The sequence below is a fragment of the Vulpes lagopus genome, chromosome X (assembly GCF_018345385.1).
Source record: "Vulpes lagopus strain Blue_001 chromosome X, ASM1834538v1, whole genome shotgun sequence".
Classification (NCBI taxonomy): Eukaryota; Metazoa; Chordata; class Mammalia; order Carnivora; family Canidae; genus Vulpes; species Vulpes lagopus.
In genome coordinates this window covers 25,443,591-25,465,155 of record NC_054848.1, presented here as the reverse complement: position 1 = coordinate 25,465,155, position 21,565 = coordinate 25,443,591, and the positions used below count along the sequence as shown (strand labels likewise).

The window sequence follows — 21,565 nt, the reverse complement described above, 5'->3', positions numbered from 1 at the left end:
ACCTGTACTACACTCCTACATCCTTTTAGTGAAAAGTGCATTCCATACTCATGTATGGAAATGATCTCACAGACGCTAATTGTCTACACTTTACAAGTAAGGAAAGTGAGGCACAGGTGCTTAAGGAACTGTCCTGTGAAAAGCTAAATCATGCCACCCCAATGGTGTCCATATTCTAATACTCAGAAGCTGGGAATATATTATCTCACATGGTAAGAGAGTTCGCAGATGTAATTTAATTACAAAGTTTGAGAAGGGGAGATCATTCTGGATTATGTGGCTTTACCCAGTGCAATGACAAGGATCTTTAAAAGAATAAGAATGGAGATGGAAGCAGAGGTAAGAGTGATGTGGCCAGGAGCCAAGGAATACAGGCCGCTTGTAGATGCTGGAAAAGGCAAGAAAATAGATCCTCCCCTGGAGCTTCCAAAAGGAATGTCACCTTGATTTTAGCCCAGTGGAACTGATTTGAGACTGCTGGCCTCCAGAACTATAACATAATAAATTTGTGTTGCCTTAAGCCACTAGATTTGTGGTGATTTGTTACAGCACCAATAGGAAACCAATACATGGCCCAAGGCCATAGAGTTAGAAAGAGTGAGGGCAGGAATTAAAATTGAGGCAATCTGGTGCCAGTGCTGGAGATTTAACCTTTATGTTGTAGGGCCCCTCACAGGCAGAATAAAATTTCAGGTTGAATGCAAATCCGTGTCTCCTAGGTATTCCTCTTATGCTCAGAATTCCAGGCCCTAGAGAAACTACAAAAAGAGAAAGATGATCCTATGGCAACTGGTACACATTAGTCTTCAGTCCTGGACCCACGAAATCACTAAACAAACCTCCCATTTTAGAGATGAGGAATTTGAAAACTAAAGGGTTGTGAGTTTGAAGTAAAGCAGCTGGTTGGTGAAACAGTTACACAATGGGGGCAGGTGGTGATGTGGAAAGACCCAGTGATCTCAGCGCCTGTATAGAACTCAAGGAAGGAGGCTGTGTGGCAAGTGAGGATCAAAGGAGCCAGGCTTCCTGAAACCCGTGTTTCTCATTACTGAGGTAGGAGGGGTGTGAGAAGAAACATTAATTATACAACTACCCAAGGTAATACTTTTAGAAGAACCCAAAGTTCTCACTGAAGCAACCTTTTAGCACCTGCGATTATTATAACCCCCAAATATTAGCCACTTTTACATCCTGGTCACTCTTGCTCTTTAATACATAAAGTGGGTGCTCATGAATATCAACTGAATCAAACAAAACGCTTATGACTGCATCCTTAAAGCAGCGCTTTTCAAAATGTAAAGGGCATGCAACCCCCACTCCCCTCCCGCCCCGGGAACCTCATTAAAATGCAGATTCAGAGTCGGAAGGTCTGGCTGGAGACCGAGGTGGGGCATTTCTAGCAAGTTACCACGCAGTGCTCTTATCGCTGGTCCGTGGTCTTTACTTTTCAAGTTTCCTGAAAACGAGACTTCCCCATCCATATGGAAAACATAAGTCATAGAAAGTTTGAGCACTTAATGAAAGTATTCAACGATGTCATAGAAATAGATTGTCCCCGCTTAATGAGGCACGCCTGCCCTTCCAATAAAGGGAGCAAGCGAGATGCCAGGTTTCAGTGAAAAGAGTTGGAGCCCTGCCCCCAGATTATCTGCTACCTCCTCTGCGCTCTGCCTTCCAGAGGCAGGGAAGGGTGTAACCAGAGGAACGGAGTGTCCAGAAGCTCCCATGCCTCCGCCCCGCCCCCTTCATTCTCAGCCTTTAAGGAGCATCTGCCCCTTTTTAACCGCTGAGGTCAAGGGCGAACACTCCCGAGCACAGCGCCCGCGCCCCCCTCCGCGCCCTTGCCCTGGCGGAGACGGCCGACGCGCGTGCGTGCGCGCTTGGTATAAATAGATCCCAGGCGGCCGCCACCGGACAGAGTCGGGTTCCGGGCACCGCGGGCCATGGCAGGCGAGGACCACCAGTGGCAGGGCAGCATCCTCTACAACATGCTCATGAGCGCCAAGCAGACGCACGCGGCCCCGGTGGCGCCCGAGGCGCGGCTGGGGGGCGCGTGCTGGGGCTGCTCGTGCGGCGCGGAGCCCGCGCCGGGCCGAGGGGCGCTGCCGGGGGCGCGGACCACGGCGCTCCTGTACCGCTGCTGCTTCTGCGGGGAAGAGCACCCGCGCCAGGGCAGCATCCTCTACAACATGCTCACGAGCGCCAAGCAGACGCGCGCGGCTGCGGAGGCGCCCGAGGCGCGGCTCGGGGGCGCGTGCTGGGGCTGCTCGTGCGGCGCGGAGCCCGCGCCAGGCGGAGGGGCGCTGCCGGGGGCGCGGACCACGGTGCTCCTGTACCGCTGCTGCTTCTGCGGGGAAGAGCACCCGCGCCAGGGCAGCATCCTCTACAGCTTGCTCACGAGCGCCAAGCAGACGCACGTGGCGCCGGAAACGCCCGAGGCACGGCCTGGGGGCGCGTGGTGGGGCCGCTCTTACAGCGCCCAGGGCCTGGGGGGCAGACAGCAGCTGCCGGGCCGGCAGGCCGTGGCGTACCTGTCCCGCTGCTGCTTTTGCGGGGACGAGCACCCGCGCCACGGCAGCATCTTCCACCGCTTGCCGGCGAGCGCCAAGCAGACGCACGCGGCTCGGGAGATGCAGCCCGCGGCCCCCTGGTGGGACCCCCGGTGTGACGCGCAGCGCCGAGTGGCCCTGAAGAGTCCACAGGTGGTCTGCGAGGCCGCCTCGGCAGGCCTGTTGAAGACGCTGCGCTTTGTCAAGTACTTACCCTGCTTCCAGGTGCTCCCTCTGGACCAGCAGCTGGTGCTGGTGCGCAACAGCTGGGCGCCGCTGCTCATGCTCGAGCTGGCCCAGGACCGCTTGAACTTTGAGACGGTAGAGACCTCGGAGCCCAGCCTGCTGCAGAGGATCCTCACCACCAGGCGGCGGGAGACCGCGGGCGACGAGCCGCCGCCTCCGACCCCGCAGCCGCCACCCTTGGTACCGCCGCGCGAGGCCGGGCGTTTGCCAACGGCCGCTGAAGTCCAAGCCATCAAGTGCTTCCTTGCCAAGTGCTGGAGCCTGGACATCAGTACCAAGGAGTACGCCTACCTCAAGGGGACCGTGCTCTTTAACCCGGGTAAGTGCGAGACCTCGGGCGCGGGCTTTCCTCCGTTCAGAAAAACTCCGGGCAATGGCTGGCCGAGGCACAGGCACTTAAGAGTTTTCGGTGGTCAGGGGAGGGTCGGGGAACCAGCGAAGAATCTCGAGTAACTCAGCAGAGTTGGGGGAACTCCAGAAAGCACTCCTCGTGGGTGGGCTGCTGTCAGACGCTCAACAGAGAGCAGGGGGATTGGGTGATGGAGTTTAGTACTTATCTCTCTCCCCCTTCTGTTACGAAGGAAAAGTTTGTGCCATCAAGGCACAGGGCTGGTCCTCCTCTAGTCTTTTAAATCCAGTAGTATCGCTATATAAAAAAAACGCACAACTTTGTGTTCACTGCAAACTCTGCCACATGTCTTTCTGAAACCCAGTTCTGAGGTGAACTACAACTTTTTGTGGAAGGAAATCTATTCAGGCTCGTAAGAAAGGAAACCTTTGTTAAGGAGTCCTACAGTATCTCCCAGGGACACTGTCATGCAGGACGCTGGACTTGCCTTTCATGGGACTGCTTCTGAATGATCATGTTTATGGTCCTAAGCAGCTGGACTATGTCTTCCTCACTGTGTCCGTATCAGGGTACTAAGGGGACAGGGAAAAAACACTAGGGACTGCCAGCAGGAGCACTGTCTTTTAGAGCTTGCAGAGACCCTAGGGACCTCCTCATCAGGCCCCTCTGCCCTTCACCCTGACTCCATCCCATTTGCAGATTAGGTAACCTAGTCCCAAGGGACTTTACTCCACAGTAATGGCCAGTGAGTCATGGAACATGGATCTCCCAGCCCCCATGGGATGTCTGCTGCACACACTTTCAAGTTGTCTGTTAGGTGCTGGACACTGCCCCACACACACCAACCACATCATGAGAGAACATCTCCATGGACTACCCAGCACCTTTTCTTGAGTATGTGCCATTACTAGAGCTGTCTTTGACCAGAATCCCTCCAAAAGGGTCACAAGTGGTCACAAACTTTCCAGGCAGCTTGAGTTGGGATAGTTTTTATAATGCTCCCTCCACACCTTTTCCCTCCCTAACACCAGGAGTCTCTGGTTATGCTCCTGCCTAGCATTTTGTGAAAGGGCACAGAGCAGTATCTAATAGGATAATATTTCATTCCAAACTCACATTTCAAGACCTAGAGACCTCAGCTCATCCCAGGGATCACTGTAGGTCACCTTTTGCTTATATTGTTGTTTTCCAAACTTGGCTGTGCATAAGGGGAGGGGGGCACTTGTTCAAAGTCTTACCAGGCTCCTCCCTTGGAGGTTCTGTTTTGGTAGCTGTGGTCCAGGGTCTGCAAATCCGCATTTGTAGTAAGTGCCCAAGATGGTTCTTCAGATCATTCTTCAGCCAGTGTTCTTTTTTTTTTTTTTTCAGCCAGTGTTCTTAAACATCTACCATGTGCCTAGCTCTGTTGGAATATAAAAGAAAAGCAGGGGCTCAGCTTCTTGAACTTTACATTCCAATAGTTTCCCTCTTTCCTTCCACCCTGTTTAGCATACTCTGGTCATACTCTCTCTCTCTCTCTCTCTCTCTCTCTCTCTCTCTCTCTCTCTCTCTCACACACACACACACACACACACACACCTCCCTTATTCTATCTAGTTCTCTGAATCCTCTCACTATGACTTTAATCAGCTAAGCTGAGTGTGTTTTCAACACAAATGCACCTGCTAAGTGTGTGCCTTTTCTTAGATGTTTATCCTTTTGTTGTGAATCCTCTGATCTTTATGTTTAAACACTTTTTTAAAATTGTGAAGTCCATCTGTCCACATTTTTCTTTCCTGAATTTGCTTTATGGGCATACCTTTTGCAAGGAGGCGGTGGGGGTGCAGTGAAAAAGGAGAGTATAGTAGGAAAGCAGAGGAAAGTGACTCGAGTTCACTCAAGTTTTAAGGAGCCATGAATCCAGACCTAGAGGAGCTTCACAGTCTTGGTGGAACTTCTTGCAAGCCTCCTCTTCCCCTCATCAATGGAATCCACTCGAATGGGGTCTCAAGTCTGGATAGTGACCTTAGGGAGTAGGGGGGTAATGTATGGAGGGGGGTAATTGGAAATAGAATATGGAGTACAGATGTGGCTTAATTTCATTCTCACTTTATCAGACATATTTGCCTATGATAGGAATGGCTCACCTGTTACTATTTTTTAAAGAATACCTGCTGGTCCTGCTACTCTGTTGGTCACCATATTGTTTTTGAAAACTTTACTGCTGGATTTTATAGGAAAGGGAAAGAAAGCGATTGCCATATTCACTGACATTGTTTAAACAGCACAATAAGTTGGTCATTATTTAAATACAAGTTAAAGAACTTTACAGTAATATTACTGTCCTGCAGGATCAAAGAACTTCTTTTAAAAGCAGCCTCCTCTTACCACAGTCTTTATACAACTTATAGGCACATTATCTTTCCTACATTGTATTTCATTCGCTTTTACCAGAGTTATCACACTATCCTGCAAAAAGGTCAAGCATTCCCTGTTTGAAAAGTTACTTTTGAACCTTGTTGAAATTGAAGATGTTTGCATATTTTTAACTTTTAATGCCTGTAAGACAGTGCTTTTAAAGACCTCTTTGTTTAGTATTTTTAAAAAGATGCTTTTGCAATATTCGTTAGAGTCAGTTTTTAAAAAATCTTCCCCAATACAGAAATCATGCTACAAGGAGCTAAATGGTCAGTATTATCTCTGAAATTACTATGGGACTCAAGACTAAAATCAGCCTATAGGCCAACAATTAGAATGAGACTCACAAGTCACTATTTGTGGCTGTGAGTTTACCACCATCAGCTAGGTAATCATGGTATTGCTGTGGGAAATTCAACAGAAGATGGTGAAATATTTGACATCTGGCAAAACCTGTAGTCATTCTACAATAGCCTGCTTTCCCATAGGTAAAAGGTCAAGGTGCTCACTTCTTGAAGTAATCTTAATGTCTTCCTATGTGTACAGTGAACTAGAGCCATAATTCATTAAATGATACTCTACTGTCCTAGTGAATAAATGTGCATATGCTGGCTCAGGGCCAGCAGTTTTTAAAAGTGAGGATACAAACACAGTGCCTATAAAATAACTAAATGGTATTTCACTCTCCCAAGCATTGCTTCTAAAAGCTTATAACTAGTGCGGCATTTTATCCTTGTTCTAGAGAGCCCTCTTAAGCAGGAAGCTTTGGACTCTTGTTTAATGTGGGAAGGGGCAGAAACGGATGAGCAAAGGATGCCAAGTGAGCTGTTCACCTACAATAAAGAGACTTTGCTCCCTTTTTCTCCTCCAGACCTGCCAGGCCTTCATTGCGTGAAGTACATTCAGGGACTCCAGTGGGGAGCTCAGCAGATACTCAGTGACCACATCAGGATGACCCACAGGGGGTACCAAGCCAGATTCGCTGAACTGAATAGTGCCCTCTTCCTGCTGAGATACGTCAATGCTGATGTCATCGTGGAGCTATTCTTCAGGCCCATCATTGGTTCGGTCAGCATGGATGATATGATGCTGGAGATGCTCTGTGCAAAGTTATGAAGGCGTGGGGGCCACACAGGTGCAGTTCACCGTGAAAAAAATATAAGGAGCCAGAGGCAGAAGAGTGTAAAAAAAATAATGCCAAATAAACTTTCTTATTTTTATATGCATATTTTTGTATTCAATTAAAGAAAAACTTTAGTTATAGACAATTAGAAAATCCTCTGATCCATACTGTTTAATCATGAAGGAACACATGTGCCAACAGGTGACACTTCTCTGTACATCTCCAAGGAAGGAGCAGGCTACTACTCTAATAAGCTATTGTCATACCTTTAGTGACTCTCTCCATTGAATCTGCTAAAATCAAATTTATAATACTAAATTATAATAAACATTACGATGTTGACCATTGATTACAAAAAAATTCAGAGCTTAAGCAAGGCCTTTAAAAATATAAAAAACTGGGAGGATCCCTGGGTGGCTCAGCAGTTTAGCGCCTGCTTTTGGCCCAGGGCGTGATCCTGGAGTCCCAGGATCAAGTCCCGCATTGGGCTCCCTGCATGGAGCCTGCTTCTCTCTCTCTCTCTCTGCCTGTGTCTCTGCCACTCTCTCTGTGTGTGTCTCTCATGAAAATAAAACCTTAAAAAATATCAAAAACTTAGCCAACATAATCAAAAATTAAGTTACCTTTGGAGGTGGCATCAGGACATTTAATATTATGACATGTCAGGATTGGCAAGGGTTGACTTGGCTCTCTCTTCACTTCCGCTTCCACTGGCTGTATAGAAGGCTGTCCTTGTACCAACTGGAGTTAAGTGGCAATCTGTGATCACAGAGACACCTGAAAGTAAAGTCAGAGATTTTTAGAATTTTCGTTTGAGACTTTATACAATAAAGTTCAACAAGAAACTTATATTCTATAAAGAGGCATTATAGTTCTAGGAAGCACAACATTGTTATAAACCCCTAATGGTATCTCACCCTTCAGATACATATATAACTGTCATGTTGAACAAGCACAGCATAGAATCATAAAGTGACTTTACAGGGGCAGCAAGAGTCAACAATAATCTGTAGAACCAGTTCTTCCTTCTCCCTGGATAAAGCTTAGGGCACTAAATGTTTATTCACTTATAGGTAATAAATTTCCTGTTAGTGATTAATACATCTAAGCCCAGGGTACTAACCCAATGCAGGCAGTCTTAAACTTTTGCGCAGACCCCTCTGGCAGCCAGGGAAATGGGAAATGCTTGGATGCCTCAGAATCAGGCTCTCAGAATAATGCAACAAATAACGTACGTAGGATTACAAAGGAAATCAATCATGTCAAAATATAAGAGTAAAAATGTCAAATTTAAAAAAAATTTAAAATCTATAATGTATATGCTTCCTTATGAATACATTAAGTAAGAAACTAGTGGCAGGTCTAATATCTACCTGCATTTCAAAGCAGTGATTGATGTAATTAAAATAGTCTAGATGTAATTTCGATGTAATTTCAAAATAATCTAGAGCATCTACAGTATGATAAGAAAATATGACACTTCCATTGGTGATTGTATTGGGAGACCTCAAGATCAGCACCCCATTCAGATTTGTTAGAAGTTCTCACAGGACACAGCATACAGTGGCGTTCAGAGCAAGACTTATTACGGTGATGTGGCAAGGATACACAACCTGATCGTGAGGGGGGAAGGCCCAGGCTGGCCGAGTCTGGAGGAATCCATGTGTCCATGTACAGGCTTCCTTTTGCTCTCTCTCTCCCACCAGGGGTCGACCCAGAGCACACTCTTCCCCAGCAATGAAAATTCAGCAACACGTATGTGATACTTCTGCCCAAGGAAGCTCTTTGAGACTCAGGGTTTAGACTTTTTACTGGGGACTGCTCACATAGACACCTTTCACATAGCGTGGACCAAAATTCCAAACACAGAGAAAGGAAGCAAATGCTCAGTATAAACCCCACGGTTTGCACATTTTAGGCCCAGTGAGTCCCTCTTACGAGTCAAGGAAGGGCAGGAACACTCCCCAAATGAAAGTTGCCAGATATCAGCCAAGGATCAACCTAGCAAGGAGGCCACTGGAAGGACAGCAGTCCCCCTCTTGCTATGTTAACTCGTCCGAATAACCCACTCCCTGGGCCCATGGCCAAGATGTCTTTACAGAATTACCATCAGGAGGACTCCACACAACAGACTGAGGCCAACCTAAGGTATTGATCTCATGTATGCCTTTTGGGGATTCTGGACTGAAACAGTTAACACAGAGACCATGAGCCATCAAGCTCTGTCTTAGAAAGCCAGCTGGCTTCCTTCATAACTTCCTGTATGAACCTTTTTTTTCCTCTTTAACCTGGCATGAGGGATCATTTCTGGCCCAGCACAGCCTGGCCAGTAAGATGAAGCTGTCCCCAAGCCTTCCCGGGCTGAGGCAGCATCATGATGGCCAGGGCCCACATCCAAGAAATACAGTCCCTGAGGGTACATGTGTCTCTGGAAACAGAGTTCACAAGATTCAGGCACCACACACAGACCAGGCACTGCAGTAGAGGCTAACAGGGCCCCCAGTGTGGCTTGCTGGTGTGGTTCCTCCTGCCTCAGGCCTCCCACTGGTGCCTCTCAGAGGAAGTGCCTGACGTGGTCAGTCCCAGAGAGTTCTGTCAGCAACACTAGTCCGTGGCCTGCTGAGTGGAGAGGGCATGTGGAGGTGCTCTGTGAGGACTGTGCGGGACCCCACAGCTCAGAGTGACACTGTGGCCCACGACCTGGACCTGGAAGTCTCCCTGGGATCTGAAGCGCTCAGGGCAGCTGGCACAGGCAACGTGGTTTTCCTTCAGGAAGAGGGGATAGCTTCTGGGAGCAGTTCTGGAAAACAGAGATCATTAACACCCCACCTCCATCCCCTGCCCCATGCCTTCCCATGTACCAAGGTTTTGTTGTTCCAACATCAGTGTGTCCCACTCACTAATCTTAGCTTTATGATTTCTCCTAATCATTTCACTTTTTTTTTGCCCAGACATTTCGTCTGAAACAGTTGTGTGTGAAAGGGACACAAGCATTTTCACAGAATAACATTTTTATACTACTTAACCAGAAGAATCCATTCATATTCTTATTTGCCCGTCATTAGGGCAAAGAAATGCTCAGGGTGAAATCCTGATTTTTTTCAATATATTTTTTAATGGGTTTATGTAACCTCTCCTTTCCCCAGACCTCTTGTCCTGATCATTTTTCCAACAAGCAGCCTAGAAAAAAAAATCAATCCCTTTCTGGAGACAGCTGCATTGAATGATCCAACTGCCTTACTAAGGTGTGTACAACAGGAGAAAGGTGAGGGCATACAGTCAGGCAGTCAAGCCATTTTTGCAAATTGCAACTAATTTGGAAAGCAGAACACAATCAATAGCAGTGACTTGTCCCACCCCCAAGGGGTCCCAGCATTTGATCCATCAGAGGTGGGCAGAGAGTCACACTCCCCCAATGTGCAGCAGGAATCACAGTGTTCAACAGGAATCACAGGTTAGGAATGCAGTTGGGCTCCTTACCAGAAACAAGGAACCTTTCTGCAGCTATATTTTTAAAAAAGATTTTACTTATTTATTCATGAGAGACACACAGAGAGAGGCAGAGACATAGGCAGAGGGAGAAGCAGGCTCCCTGCGGGAAGCCTGATGCCGGACTCAATCATGACCTGAGCCAAAGCTCAACCGCTGAGCTACCCAGGAGTTCCCTGCAGCTTCATTTTATACAGTCTCATTGGAGAACAAGCCCTTTCCTCAGATATCCACAAATGACCCAGCCGGTCTAGGCAGCATCCATCACACGTTCATAACTACAACTCCATAGAGGGGTGTCCTCAATTCCCAGCAGTTCCAGGGCCTGCGTCTGCTTTCTGTTGAGCAAGTAGTGCTGGCACTGAAAGAGTCCAGGGCAGGCCTCTCAGGTGTCAACTTGGATTCAGGTCCAGAAAAATAGCACCTGGGAAGTCGGTAAATCAAAAATACCCATCGCTTTTCCTCAAGCAGCAGCAAAGCTGAGACCTGTAGAGCTGGCACCTGTGTTCCAAGTCCAAGTGACAAGCAAAGCTCTTCCATGCACTTTTTACCTTGTCAGTGGTAGGGGCCAAATTGCCCCATGCAAAGCTATGCACACCAGGGGCCAGAAAATCATCGGCTCCCTAGGGTCAGAAATCTGATTTTCTTTTTTTTTTTTTTAATTAACTTTTATTGGTGTTTAATTTACCAACATACAGAAAAACACCCAGTGCTCATCCCGTCAAGTGTCCACCTCAGTGCCCGTCACCCATTCCCCTCCAACACCCGCCCTCCTCCCCTTCCACCACCCCTAGTTCGTTTCCCCGAGTTAGGAGTCTTTATGTTCTGTCAGAAATCTGATTTTCTAATAACTCATTAGCAAAATTAAAAAATGCTTTATAAAATTTCCAAAGTGTATCTGCATCTGGACATTGGCTCCTTTTTTCTTTTCTTTTCTTTTTTTTTTGGCTCCTTTTTTTCTTGAGACTCCATCCAGTAGGCAAAACCCCAGCAAAAATTTGTCAGTTGCAGAGACCTGTTTCCAATATTATGAGTTTAGATTTCAATCCACCCACCTGTACAACAAGCAAGGGAGCAGTGTCCCATTTACGCTTTTTTTTTTTCAGCTTTCCCTGGTTAAGAAGACCCCTCTAGCATTTATGGAATTGAAAGCATATGACATTCTACATTAGTTTTCTGTTGTATATCCAGATACAATAGCCACAAAATGCAAAACTGTGATTTAAAATTCCTTTTTTTCCCATTACAACTTTATGCAAAGCCCTAGCAGTAAATTCACCATCTCCAAGGTTCACATCACGGCTTCCAGGAGAACCCAGCAGGACTGTGGGCCCAGGACAGCTAGGCTGAAAAAAATGGCTAGGGTGGTTTTTTTCACTATATTTTTTCCTCTGCTTTATCTAAAGCCTTGCTCCAGCTTGTTTCCTTTCCACTCAGAGGAGAGAGCAGGCACAAACTGATGTTTCTGTTTGGGCCCTTTCTGCCTTGGCCCAGAGGAAGAAGAGAGACAAATCGACACTGGGCTGTGGCTGCTTTTCCCTCACCGTAGCCTGCCTAAGCCCAACATAGCTGGGGGATCCAGCGAGCCACCTCTCCTAGGAATGGATTTTTTTGACACTGCATAGGTAACTTTTGCCTTTGATCACAAACAACAGCTCAGCTGCTGCTTCATACCATGGTAAGTAACTCCACAGCCATGCACCTACTAGGGCTTCATCATTCCCTGCTCCCACTCTCTTTCCCCAAGATAACACCATGGCTGTATTTCAGTGAGTTAACATCAGTTAGCAAATTTCACCATTGTGTTGGAGGTCTGCAAGACCACCTCACATTCAAATATTTCGCTAGATGGTCTCATAGCACTTGCACCTAGCTGTGATCACAGCTAAGGTGATTTATAGTGATGCAGTGAGGATATACGGCAGGAACAGAAAGGAAAAAGACACCGGTGGAATCTGGGGGGATCCTCATGCAGGCTTCCTTATGATTGCTCCCTCCCCTGGTAGGCCATCCAGGGTGCACTCTCCTGCTTCATCCCCACCCACCTCCAAACAAAATTTAGTTACATGTGTGCAATGTTTCTTCCCAGAGGAGCCCATCCGAAGACTCAGTGCACAGGATTTTTACAGGGGCTAGTCACATAAGCGCCATCTACCTAGCAGGTACCAGAACTCCAGACTCCCAGCAGGGAAGCAGGTGCTCACCATACGCCACGTTGTCAGTATGGACAATCTAGGCCCGGTGATCCACCCTTATCGCTTAGCAAAGAGTCGGAATACTCCTGAAATTGTAGGCTTAGCCATGGGCCAACCTTGCCCGCAGGCCTTTCTAAGGATAATGCTCCCAGACTTGCTATGTTAATTTGTTTCTGCACCGACACTGCTAATACTTCTGTGTTGTGTTACATGCATTCATAATTAAAGGAGAGGCTCCATTTCAGTGAGAGTTTAATGAAAATAAATATGTAACTATTTTTTCCCCTTGGAGTTCACTCAACCTCCAATTTCCATCCACTGGCTCCTTGCAGAGAGGGAAAAGTCCATTGATGATTGATTCAGAACCAGTGAAAGTTGATAGCTCATTTTTTTCCAGTCTGAGACTTTCCCGAGTTAACTGCCTACAGAGGCACAGCAGGGGCTTCTACTATTCCCCCACTTTGTAGTTTCTAGTCATACTTCTGTATTTGCTGAGAACCACAGGGTTGGAAGGCATCAAGGAGGAAGAGGAAGAGGGTCCTCACCTGGCTGATGCCAATCTTACAGTTTTCTCTGGCCACAGCAGATGTTTCAAGTTGACTCTCCTGTGGGTATTTACAGAGATTATTTGGAAAACTTTCTCCATACTTCCCTCCACCCTGATCTCTTTGGATCCCTTTTCGACAGCAACTTTTCTGTATTCCTTCCAGTTTGGCTTCTCCTTCTTCAGTCCCCAGCTAGCTAGCTCTCTCTCCAGCTCCTTCTACTAAGTCTTTCCACCCCAGTAGGCAAGTCTTTGGGACAGGATGTAAGATAAACATGGCAGCATGCCTGTCCTCCCACTCTTCCCCCTCTGGAAGGGAGAACACTTTTTTTTTTTTTTTTTTTGCTTTGGGGAGCTTTGAGAGTGTGGCTGCCCACCCCAGCCACCTGTTCCGTACTCTGTTCTTCTGCGGTTCATGTAGCTCATATGTTGCCCTTAGATGTCCCAGCGAGCGTCAAACACTGATCCATCATATTCCCCGAACTGCATCAGTCTCTGATTAGCTCTACAAGTGGCCTCCTTAAAGTCCTTTTGTGGCCTTGAGTTGGAAGGGGAAGCACCTCGGCCACTCTGCCTTTGGGCCACACTCAGCACCCAAATGGCTCCGTCAAGCATTCCTTTCACCTTTCCAATTTCCATACTTTGATGTGGGTGAGGGATTAAGAATCATGTAAACTTTACATTTCCAGCTTCCATCATGATTTTAAATTTCACTCAGCTTGTGGTTTCCTTTGTGCCTCAAGCAGAAGCCGGCACCAGAGTCCTCTTTTAATGTCCAGCTACTAGTGTGCGTTCATTGACGTTCTTTTCGTCAGTAGCTGAACCTGTGATCAGCATGTGAGTCCACTGAGGGTCCTTCTTGGCATGAAGGATGATTTCAATCATTGTCTCCATTGCAGTAGATTTGACATTCGCCTTCTTCTCTTTCATTTTCTTGTCCCTTGATTATTTTTCTTATAAAATTATTAGGGCAAAGTGCTAGAAACTATTGAAGCATTTCATCAGCACTGCTGTGAGGACACAAGGCTGGCAGAAATGGAGAAATGGCAGCCGTCGGTTGGCAGGCAGCGCTGTCCTGAGGAAGCTCCAAACGTTCTCTGGACGGGTGATGGATGAAAGTCCACCTGCAGCACAGGAAAAGCAGTTATGGGGCTGTAGGGCATGCTTCACACAAGGTGCTGATGCTACCTGTAAAGATGAGTTTGGTTTATGATATTCTGCTTTGCAACTGCTAATACATCGGAAAGGCTCACGCTTAGCAATTACTAAGTTACATTTCCTTCTTTTTGAATTTTACTGATGGCTAAGAAGAGGTGCACTGAATAAATGGGACTTTGTCTCTACTGAGGGAGAAGAGAATTTTTGGACTGATCTCCTTAGGGAATTTCCTTCTGGACGGAAGAGGCTGGTGGAATGATGGGCGGGGCGGGGGGGGGGGGGGAGACAGGTGAGAGGGCCTGACAATAGGTTGAAGAAGGTCTTTGGATAGAGGCCATCAGAACCTAACTGCCTACTTTGCAATTCTGTCTGGATGGCTGCGGTGACCCCACTCTTTTACTGCCCTCTTTTCCCATCGTTGGTTGATAGTACCCCCATTTTGACTCATTTTTGTATTCCAGTTGGGTAGTGTATGATGAAACACGGCCACTAACGTGACGGTGAGTGACAGACTAGTCCAAAGAGAAAAAAAAAATCCATGTACATCTTCTACAGAAAACAGAATGTAAAAATAAGTAGAACAGAAGTAGGAAGGTAATAAATAGCAGAGGATGGGGGACAAAGTAAGCAGGAAAAAGGGAAACTGGTAATATAAACCGAATGTCAGATTTACCTAAAATAGCCAATACAGTTATATTGTTTGCTTCACTCCTACCACATGGATACAAATAACCGCAGTATATTTCAAATAAAAAAGCTAAAATGTGTTGTACCAAGCTCTACTTTCAGTACTTTGCATGGAGTCTATCTTTCAATCTTTATAATAGTTCTACAAGCTAAGTCCTATCCCAGATAAGCAACTCAGGGCTCAGGAATTAGGTCTCTTTCTCAGGACCCCATCACTAGCAGAAGGCACGCATGACTAGAATCATAAAGTACTCCTGTAGGGTAAGTATATCTCAGTTCCTACCTTCCTATCACTATACTGTGCTGCCTCCAGTTTGGCACCAAAAGTAAAATACAGGGAAATACATCTGTGACACTTTGTGGGATACATCTAACATACCTAAGGCTACTTTTAGTTTTTGACTGTTGGCAAATCTGGTGGTTCCTCTGTTGGTGTTTATAGTTACAATGGATACATTTTCCAAAACAGAAATTGGGGGACGCCTGGGTAGCTCAGTGGTTGAGCATCTGCCTTTGGCCCAGGGTGTGATCCTGGAGTCCTGGGATCAAGTCCCACATGGGGCTCCCTGCATGGAGCCTGCTTCTCCCTCTGCCTGTGTCTCTGCCTCTCTCTCTGTCTCTCATGAATAAATAAATAAAATCTTTAAAAAAAAACCCAGAAATTGGGACCCAAGGTTTGACCAAGAGGTTTGTGCATATGTTTATCTGAAAAATCTTAAGAAGATATAAAATGCCCAATGCATTTAGTTATATGTTTAACAAATCACCTTCCTTGAAGAGAAAAATGAAGTCACATGAAATATGGTCCACGTGGAAAATACCAAACATATGGCTCTGTAAAATATATTTCTCTCCTTTACAGCCACATCTTTTTGCTGCTCTAAGGTCCAGCCTCTACCCTTACTCATTTTGTCTCAATCCTTGTTTAGCTAAGGACTTTGAAGCCATGTCATGCTTGAGTGCAGAAAGGTAATTAATGTTGGGATTTTGACATTTAAAAACACACGTAGAGGATTTAATAACATTGATGTAATTACAATGCTTTAAGTGGTTATTTTTTTCTTACCTCCTCAAAGTAATTATAATAGAGTCTGATGCTACTATTATCATTGCTCTTTAAATTATAAACAAGGGAATTGCCAATGTGGAAAATGTATTCTAATTCAAATTAGGCATAACATGTAGAATAGTAAAATACAAGGAACCTTGCTTCCTTCACTTCCGTTCTTTCCAATACAAAATAAAAATGATTACTTTTAATTAGCCCAAACCCACTCATACATACATTCAGTTAAATACTGTGAATCGTTTGTTTGGTGGTCTTATAGCAGACAATATTTAAACAGGGGCTGAATGATAAATCCTGTCTAATTAATTGGATGACTGATTGCATCTGTGGTCCCATGACTAACTTGAGAATGGCATTTCTCACTCACCTTACCAAAACAAAACCAAAATGAAATTAAATCCTCTGGTTTATAGACAGTTTCATTATTTAGTTTTATAATTGCTAACATGGTATTTTGGGGTCTGTATGCAGACTACAGATACTCAGGTATGAATTGGATCTCTTTTAGGAAGCAAGGCACATTCACTTCACTGCAGTGCACACCACTTCTTGTTGCTGTGTATATATATATATATATATATATATATATATATATATCCTATTTTGACTCATTTGGGTTATCTGCTGGGCTTCTGGGATCACGTGAGTTTATTACTCTTGATTGAGATAATGAAAAAAAAACATATAATGTTATATTGGCCATTATATTAAAAAATAAAACCTTGGAAGCGTAATCATATGTGTGAATGCTCCAATTATTCATTTGTTGACTCTCAGCCCCAAATCCTCAGTTTTGGCCTTGCTTTGTGATATCAGAGGCACGGTCTATAAACGTGTCTCTTTGCCAGTGCTGTAACGTTGGTTTCAACAACAGAAAAAGTTGAAGGGACACTACCAGGCAATAGCACAGAAGATACTTTTCTTTATTTTTTAAAGATTTTATTTATTTATTCATGAAAGACACAGAGAGAGAGAGGCAGAGGGAGAAGCAGGCTCCATGCAGGCAGCCTGATGTGGGACTCGATCCCGGGCCTCCAGGATCACGCCCTGGGCCAAAGGCAGGCACTAAACCGCTGAGCCACCCAGGGATTCCCCAGAAGATACTTTTCTTCCAGGTTCTAGGCCCTCTTTCTTATTACTCAGCACAGGAGCCTAGGAGTCCTCATAGATCAGGATCAGCGCCAGCCAGCCACACCCTCAGGCCACACTCTCCCCTCTCAGTGTGCCACAAGCTGTGATCCATGTCCTCCTGCAAGTTTCTTTGATCCTGGAGGATGCTTGTTCCTGCCCTCTTTGAAGAGGTCTGAACCTCAGTCTTGGGTGGTGGAGGGGGGAGCCCTTGCTAAGTTATTGTGCTTATTTTGTCAACTTCCCTCAGCCAAGTTATTGTAGGTGTGTTAGAACTTGCTATTCATAGACCCCTTAGAGTCTTCTTTTACCCTATGTAATGTTCAACTCCATTGTATTCATTATTAATTTTTTTTTAAAATATGGAACGCTTCACGAATTTGCGTGTCATCCTTGCGCAGGGGCCATGCTAATCTTCTCTGTATCGTTCCAATTTTAGTATATGTGCTGCCGAAGCGAGCACCATTATTAATTTTTTATGTAAATATTCTCTGTGCAAATTATGGTGGTGTTTCTGTTTCCTCACTAGACCCCAACTTATTAGAGTGAGCAACTGAGGTCTAGAGAATTTTATTCTGGATAAAATGCACCAAAAATTCTTACAGACAAGGTTAACAAAGTGTTCCAGGAAATATAATTTGAAGCATAATCTACTGTATGCCAAGTTTTAGTTCTATGTATGTAAATTAATGTCTACTTCTTTGACTATTATTTAATATCAGTACACTTTAATGAATGCTAACGGCAATAGCTGTCTTTCTCATAAACAGGAAGCTGAAAATTCGAAGGGGTACATGCACCTCAATGTTTATAGCATCATTATCAACAATAGCCAAACTATGGAGAGAGGCCAGATGTCCATCGACTGAAGAATGGATAAAGAAGATGTTGTAAATGCATACAATGGAATATTACTCAGCCATCAAAAAGAATGAAATCTTTCCATTTGCAAGGACACAGAGCCACAGAGTATAATGCTAAGAGAAATAAGTCAGAGAATTATGGATATCATATAATCTCATTCATATATGGAATTTAAGAAAGAAAACAGACAAACATATGAGAAGGGGGAAAAGAAAGAAAGGAGAGAGGTAAACAAGCCATCAGAGACTTTTAACAACAGAGAACAGACTGAGGGTTGATGGAGGGAGGTGGAGGATGGGCTAGATGGGTGATAGGGATTCAGGAGGGCACGCGTGATGAGCACTGGGTGTGTTATGTAAGTGATGAATCACTGAATTCACTCCAGAAACCATTATTGCACTGTATGTTAACTAAGTAAAATATTTTTTAAAAAATGGAAGCTGAAAACCAGGGACATGGATTTTTAGCCTAAGATATATGAAGTTATGCTAAGTAAGAATTTGAAGAAAATTCAACCTCTGGACATACACATAAGATATAGAAAACAACATAGGTGGAGCCTTGCCCTCAGTGATCATTTTATCCACATGCCTACAAAATGTCAGGAAATTACACTTAGATGCATTGGGTGTCCTTTGTTCTCAGAACAGTTTTTTTTTCTCTTTGTATATAGGTGAGCATTTGCAGATCAATAATCATTTTGATTTCAGCATGCAATTACATTTTCTGCTTGACTTCCTCTGAGTTATGCACAAGCCTTTGGGCTCTGATGCCACTGTGTATTTGTTTTTCTGCTCTGGCTTCAGTACATGCTGGTGGCAAGTTAAATTATGAAAACCCTCAGTCTTTAATTCCATCAACATGTGTCAAAGAAAGATAAAGATACAAATTTGTTGGTACTAGGAAACTTGAGGCTGGCTTTACAGGAGAGGACTATTCTTTGGCGGGGGGAGGGCATCTAGGTATAAGTTGAATGTGTGATACAAGGACACATGTAAGACGGCCCCCCATAAACCCATCCCCTGACAGTTCATGTGAAGACTTGACTAAAAAAATTTCCTTTAATAAGACCAAAGATAGGGCAGCCTGGGTGGCTCAGCAGTTTAGCCCTGCCTTCAGCCTAGGGCGTGATCCTGAAGACTCCGGATAGAGTCCTACGTCAGGCTCCCTATATGGAGCCTGCTTCTCCCTCTGCCTGTGTCTCTGCCTCGCTCTCTCTGTCTCTCATGAATAAATAAATAAAATCTTAAAAAATAAGACCAAAGATAAAAACAAATTTTAACAAGTAGTAAAACTACTTTTCATATTAATATAGCCATTTATACCCTTCCCCCAAGAGGTCGGAGTTGTATATGTTCAGGCAAGGGTTTTCAGTGGACAAGTAGTTACAGTAAGTAATGTTAGAGTTCAGTTCAATCCAAGTAACATGTATACTACTAAATCTCCATAATATGCAACCTACTGTGCCCTGCAGAAGCTTAATATTTGATGGGTGGTCAGATAGTTGACCCTGAAGTATTCTCTTGTTAATGCTTCACACCTAAACAATAACTCACGGCTACTGCATTTGGACTGTGGTTGGGATAAAAATCAACCCTTTCTTTTATACTTTGATTATTCTTCCCTCTGCCATGCACCTCCAATTTTTATCAATGGTTTTACTCTAGCTAAAGGCAAAGTAAAGCAGGAAGTGGAATAATTTTGAAACTCTATAAATGAAAGTTTGACTCTTTGAAAATATTTAGATAATCATCTCACACCTATTTATGTTGCATCAGTAGATGCCCTTCATTTACAGTGAGCTGGCAAATGTGTAAAAGACACACACCTTAGTGCTGAGCCATTTAGATGGGATAATTTTGACCATGCTGTGATGATGTCATTTCTACCATCATCAGATCCTTCTTCACAGAGGACATTTAACACTTACTTTGCATATATGCCAGATGTATCAATATACCCAGAGCTAGATTATTTGCCCAAATCCGGGGAGGCAAAGTCCTATGAGAGAACTTTCACTGGTTAATATCTCTCTCCTTCAAGTTACAGATTTGCAAAAGGTTAAGTGAAAGTTGTCTCTCTCCTGTAAGCACCTTGTACTGCCCCCACATTATTCCAGAGGTATTCATTTCATTTAACAGATTAAAATATAAATTAGAGGCCTTTAAGTACTTTTTTAGGCACTTTAGGAATGGCAAGGCCTTAAGTTCTCTTATTCTGGAATTATACAAGTCACCAACTCAGATCAGCAGAAAAAAAAGTCTGCCTTAACTTTGGGATATCTGAACCTAATTAAAAAAAATAAATCGAGTCTCATACTCTACTGAGTTAGCCAGGCAACTGTCCATCAACAGATGACTAGATAAAGAACATGTAGTGTATACATACAATGGAATCTTATTCGGCCTTAAAAAAAAAAAAAAAAGGACATCCTGCCATTTGTGACAAGGTGGATAAACCTGGAGGATGTTATGCCAAGTGAAATAAGCCAGTCACAAAGGGACAAATACTGCATGATGCTACTTTTAGGAGGTACCTAAAATATTCAAACTCATAGGAGCAGAGAGTAGAATAGTGTTTACCAGGAACTGGGGAGAGGAGGTAAGAAGGAGTTTAATTGGTATAAAGATTCGGGTATGCAAGATGAATTCATTCAAGAGGTCTGCTATACAGCACAGTGCCTACAGCCAATAATACTGTATTGCATACTTAAAAATGTGTCAAGAGGATAGAGCTTGTGCTAAATGTTCTTACCATAAAGGCAAAAACAGACCAAAAAAAAAAAAACCCTAAAGGCCATAGGAAAACGTTTGAAGATGATGGATTTGTCTCTTACCTTGATTTTGGTGATGATTTCACAGGTGTATGCACATGTCTGGACTCATCAAACCATGTCTATTAGAAATGTGCAGTTTTTTGTATATAAAACAAAAAAGAAGTCAAAACACAAATCAACAAACATCTCCAAACATGTGCTATTTGTTGCAGTTGCGTTCATTTTAATATTTTAAAAGGTCTAACACTTTTCTAAAGAACCATCATACTTGAGTGTTTTCTCAGGTTGCCTCTGTCTTCCCAAAATTCCATCTGAGATTTCAAATTCAGTCTACTTTTCAAGACCATTTCAAATAACCCTTTCCCCAGGAAACTGTTTTATATTGTTTTATCTGTCAAACCAATATAATCTCTTCTTCTCCTCCACAATACTGCCTAACTTTTGTTTTTTTAAAGTTTTATAACGCCAAAGAATACCATTAGCGTGAAAAACCACCTTCCTCTCTGATGTATTGTTTTGTTTTCATTAATTTGAGAGGGCAGGGAGATTATTGGGATGATACTTCTTCCTAGAAGACAAATATAATTTTTCTGTTAAATCACTCCAATGATGAAGCCCAAACTCACTTCACCATTGGAAAATTATAAAAGGAAAAGGGAAAAAAAACCTCAAAGATTTATGTGCAAAATTACATCCTGCCTCCAGCTAGGCTTCAGCACCTGTGTCAGGAACCCTTCCTTACTTGAAATGTGAGCAGGTCCTCCTGCAATCCCCTCCCTGTCTGAATAGTGGCGACCATGGGCACCTCAGAGAAAATCTCTTTCCCAGTCTTTGGAGCCCTGGGATACCTCTGAGTATTCTGTACAGTACCAAGCATACTATCAATATTCAATAAATGTTTGAAAATAGGCACATCAATTGATTAATTGCATAACACATTCAATTTTGGTTGGCATTACTATACTGAATCATATTCCAATGGAAATAAGTT

General features: G+C 44.2%; 1 protein-coding gene and 1 non-coding gene across 2 annotated transcripts; one reads left to right on the top strand and one right to left on the bottom strand.

The window, feature by feature from the left end:
• The first annotated feature begins 1,943 nt into the window (after positions 1-1,943).
• On the top strand, positions 1,944-6,674 carry NR0B1 (nuclear receptor subfamily 0 group B member 1). Its single transcript, XM_041740575.1, has 2 exons — positions 1,944-3,114; positions 6,413-6,674. The coding sequence occupies exons 1-2, from the start codon at positions 1,944-1,946 to the stop codon at positions 6,655-6,657; spliced, it is 1,416 nt and encodes a 471-aa protein (XP_041596509.1). The 3' UTR covers positions 6,658-6,674.
• A 10,616-nt stretch (positions 6,675-17,290) lies between these two features.
• On the bottom strand, positions 17,291-17,397 carry LOC121483756. Its single transcript, XR_005985846.1, has one exon. It is a non-coding gene; the product is annotated as a U6 spliceosomal RNA (small nuclear RNA).
• Positions 17,398-21,565: the final 4,168 nt, after the last annotated feature.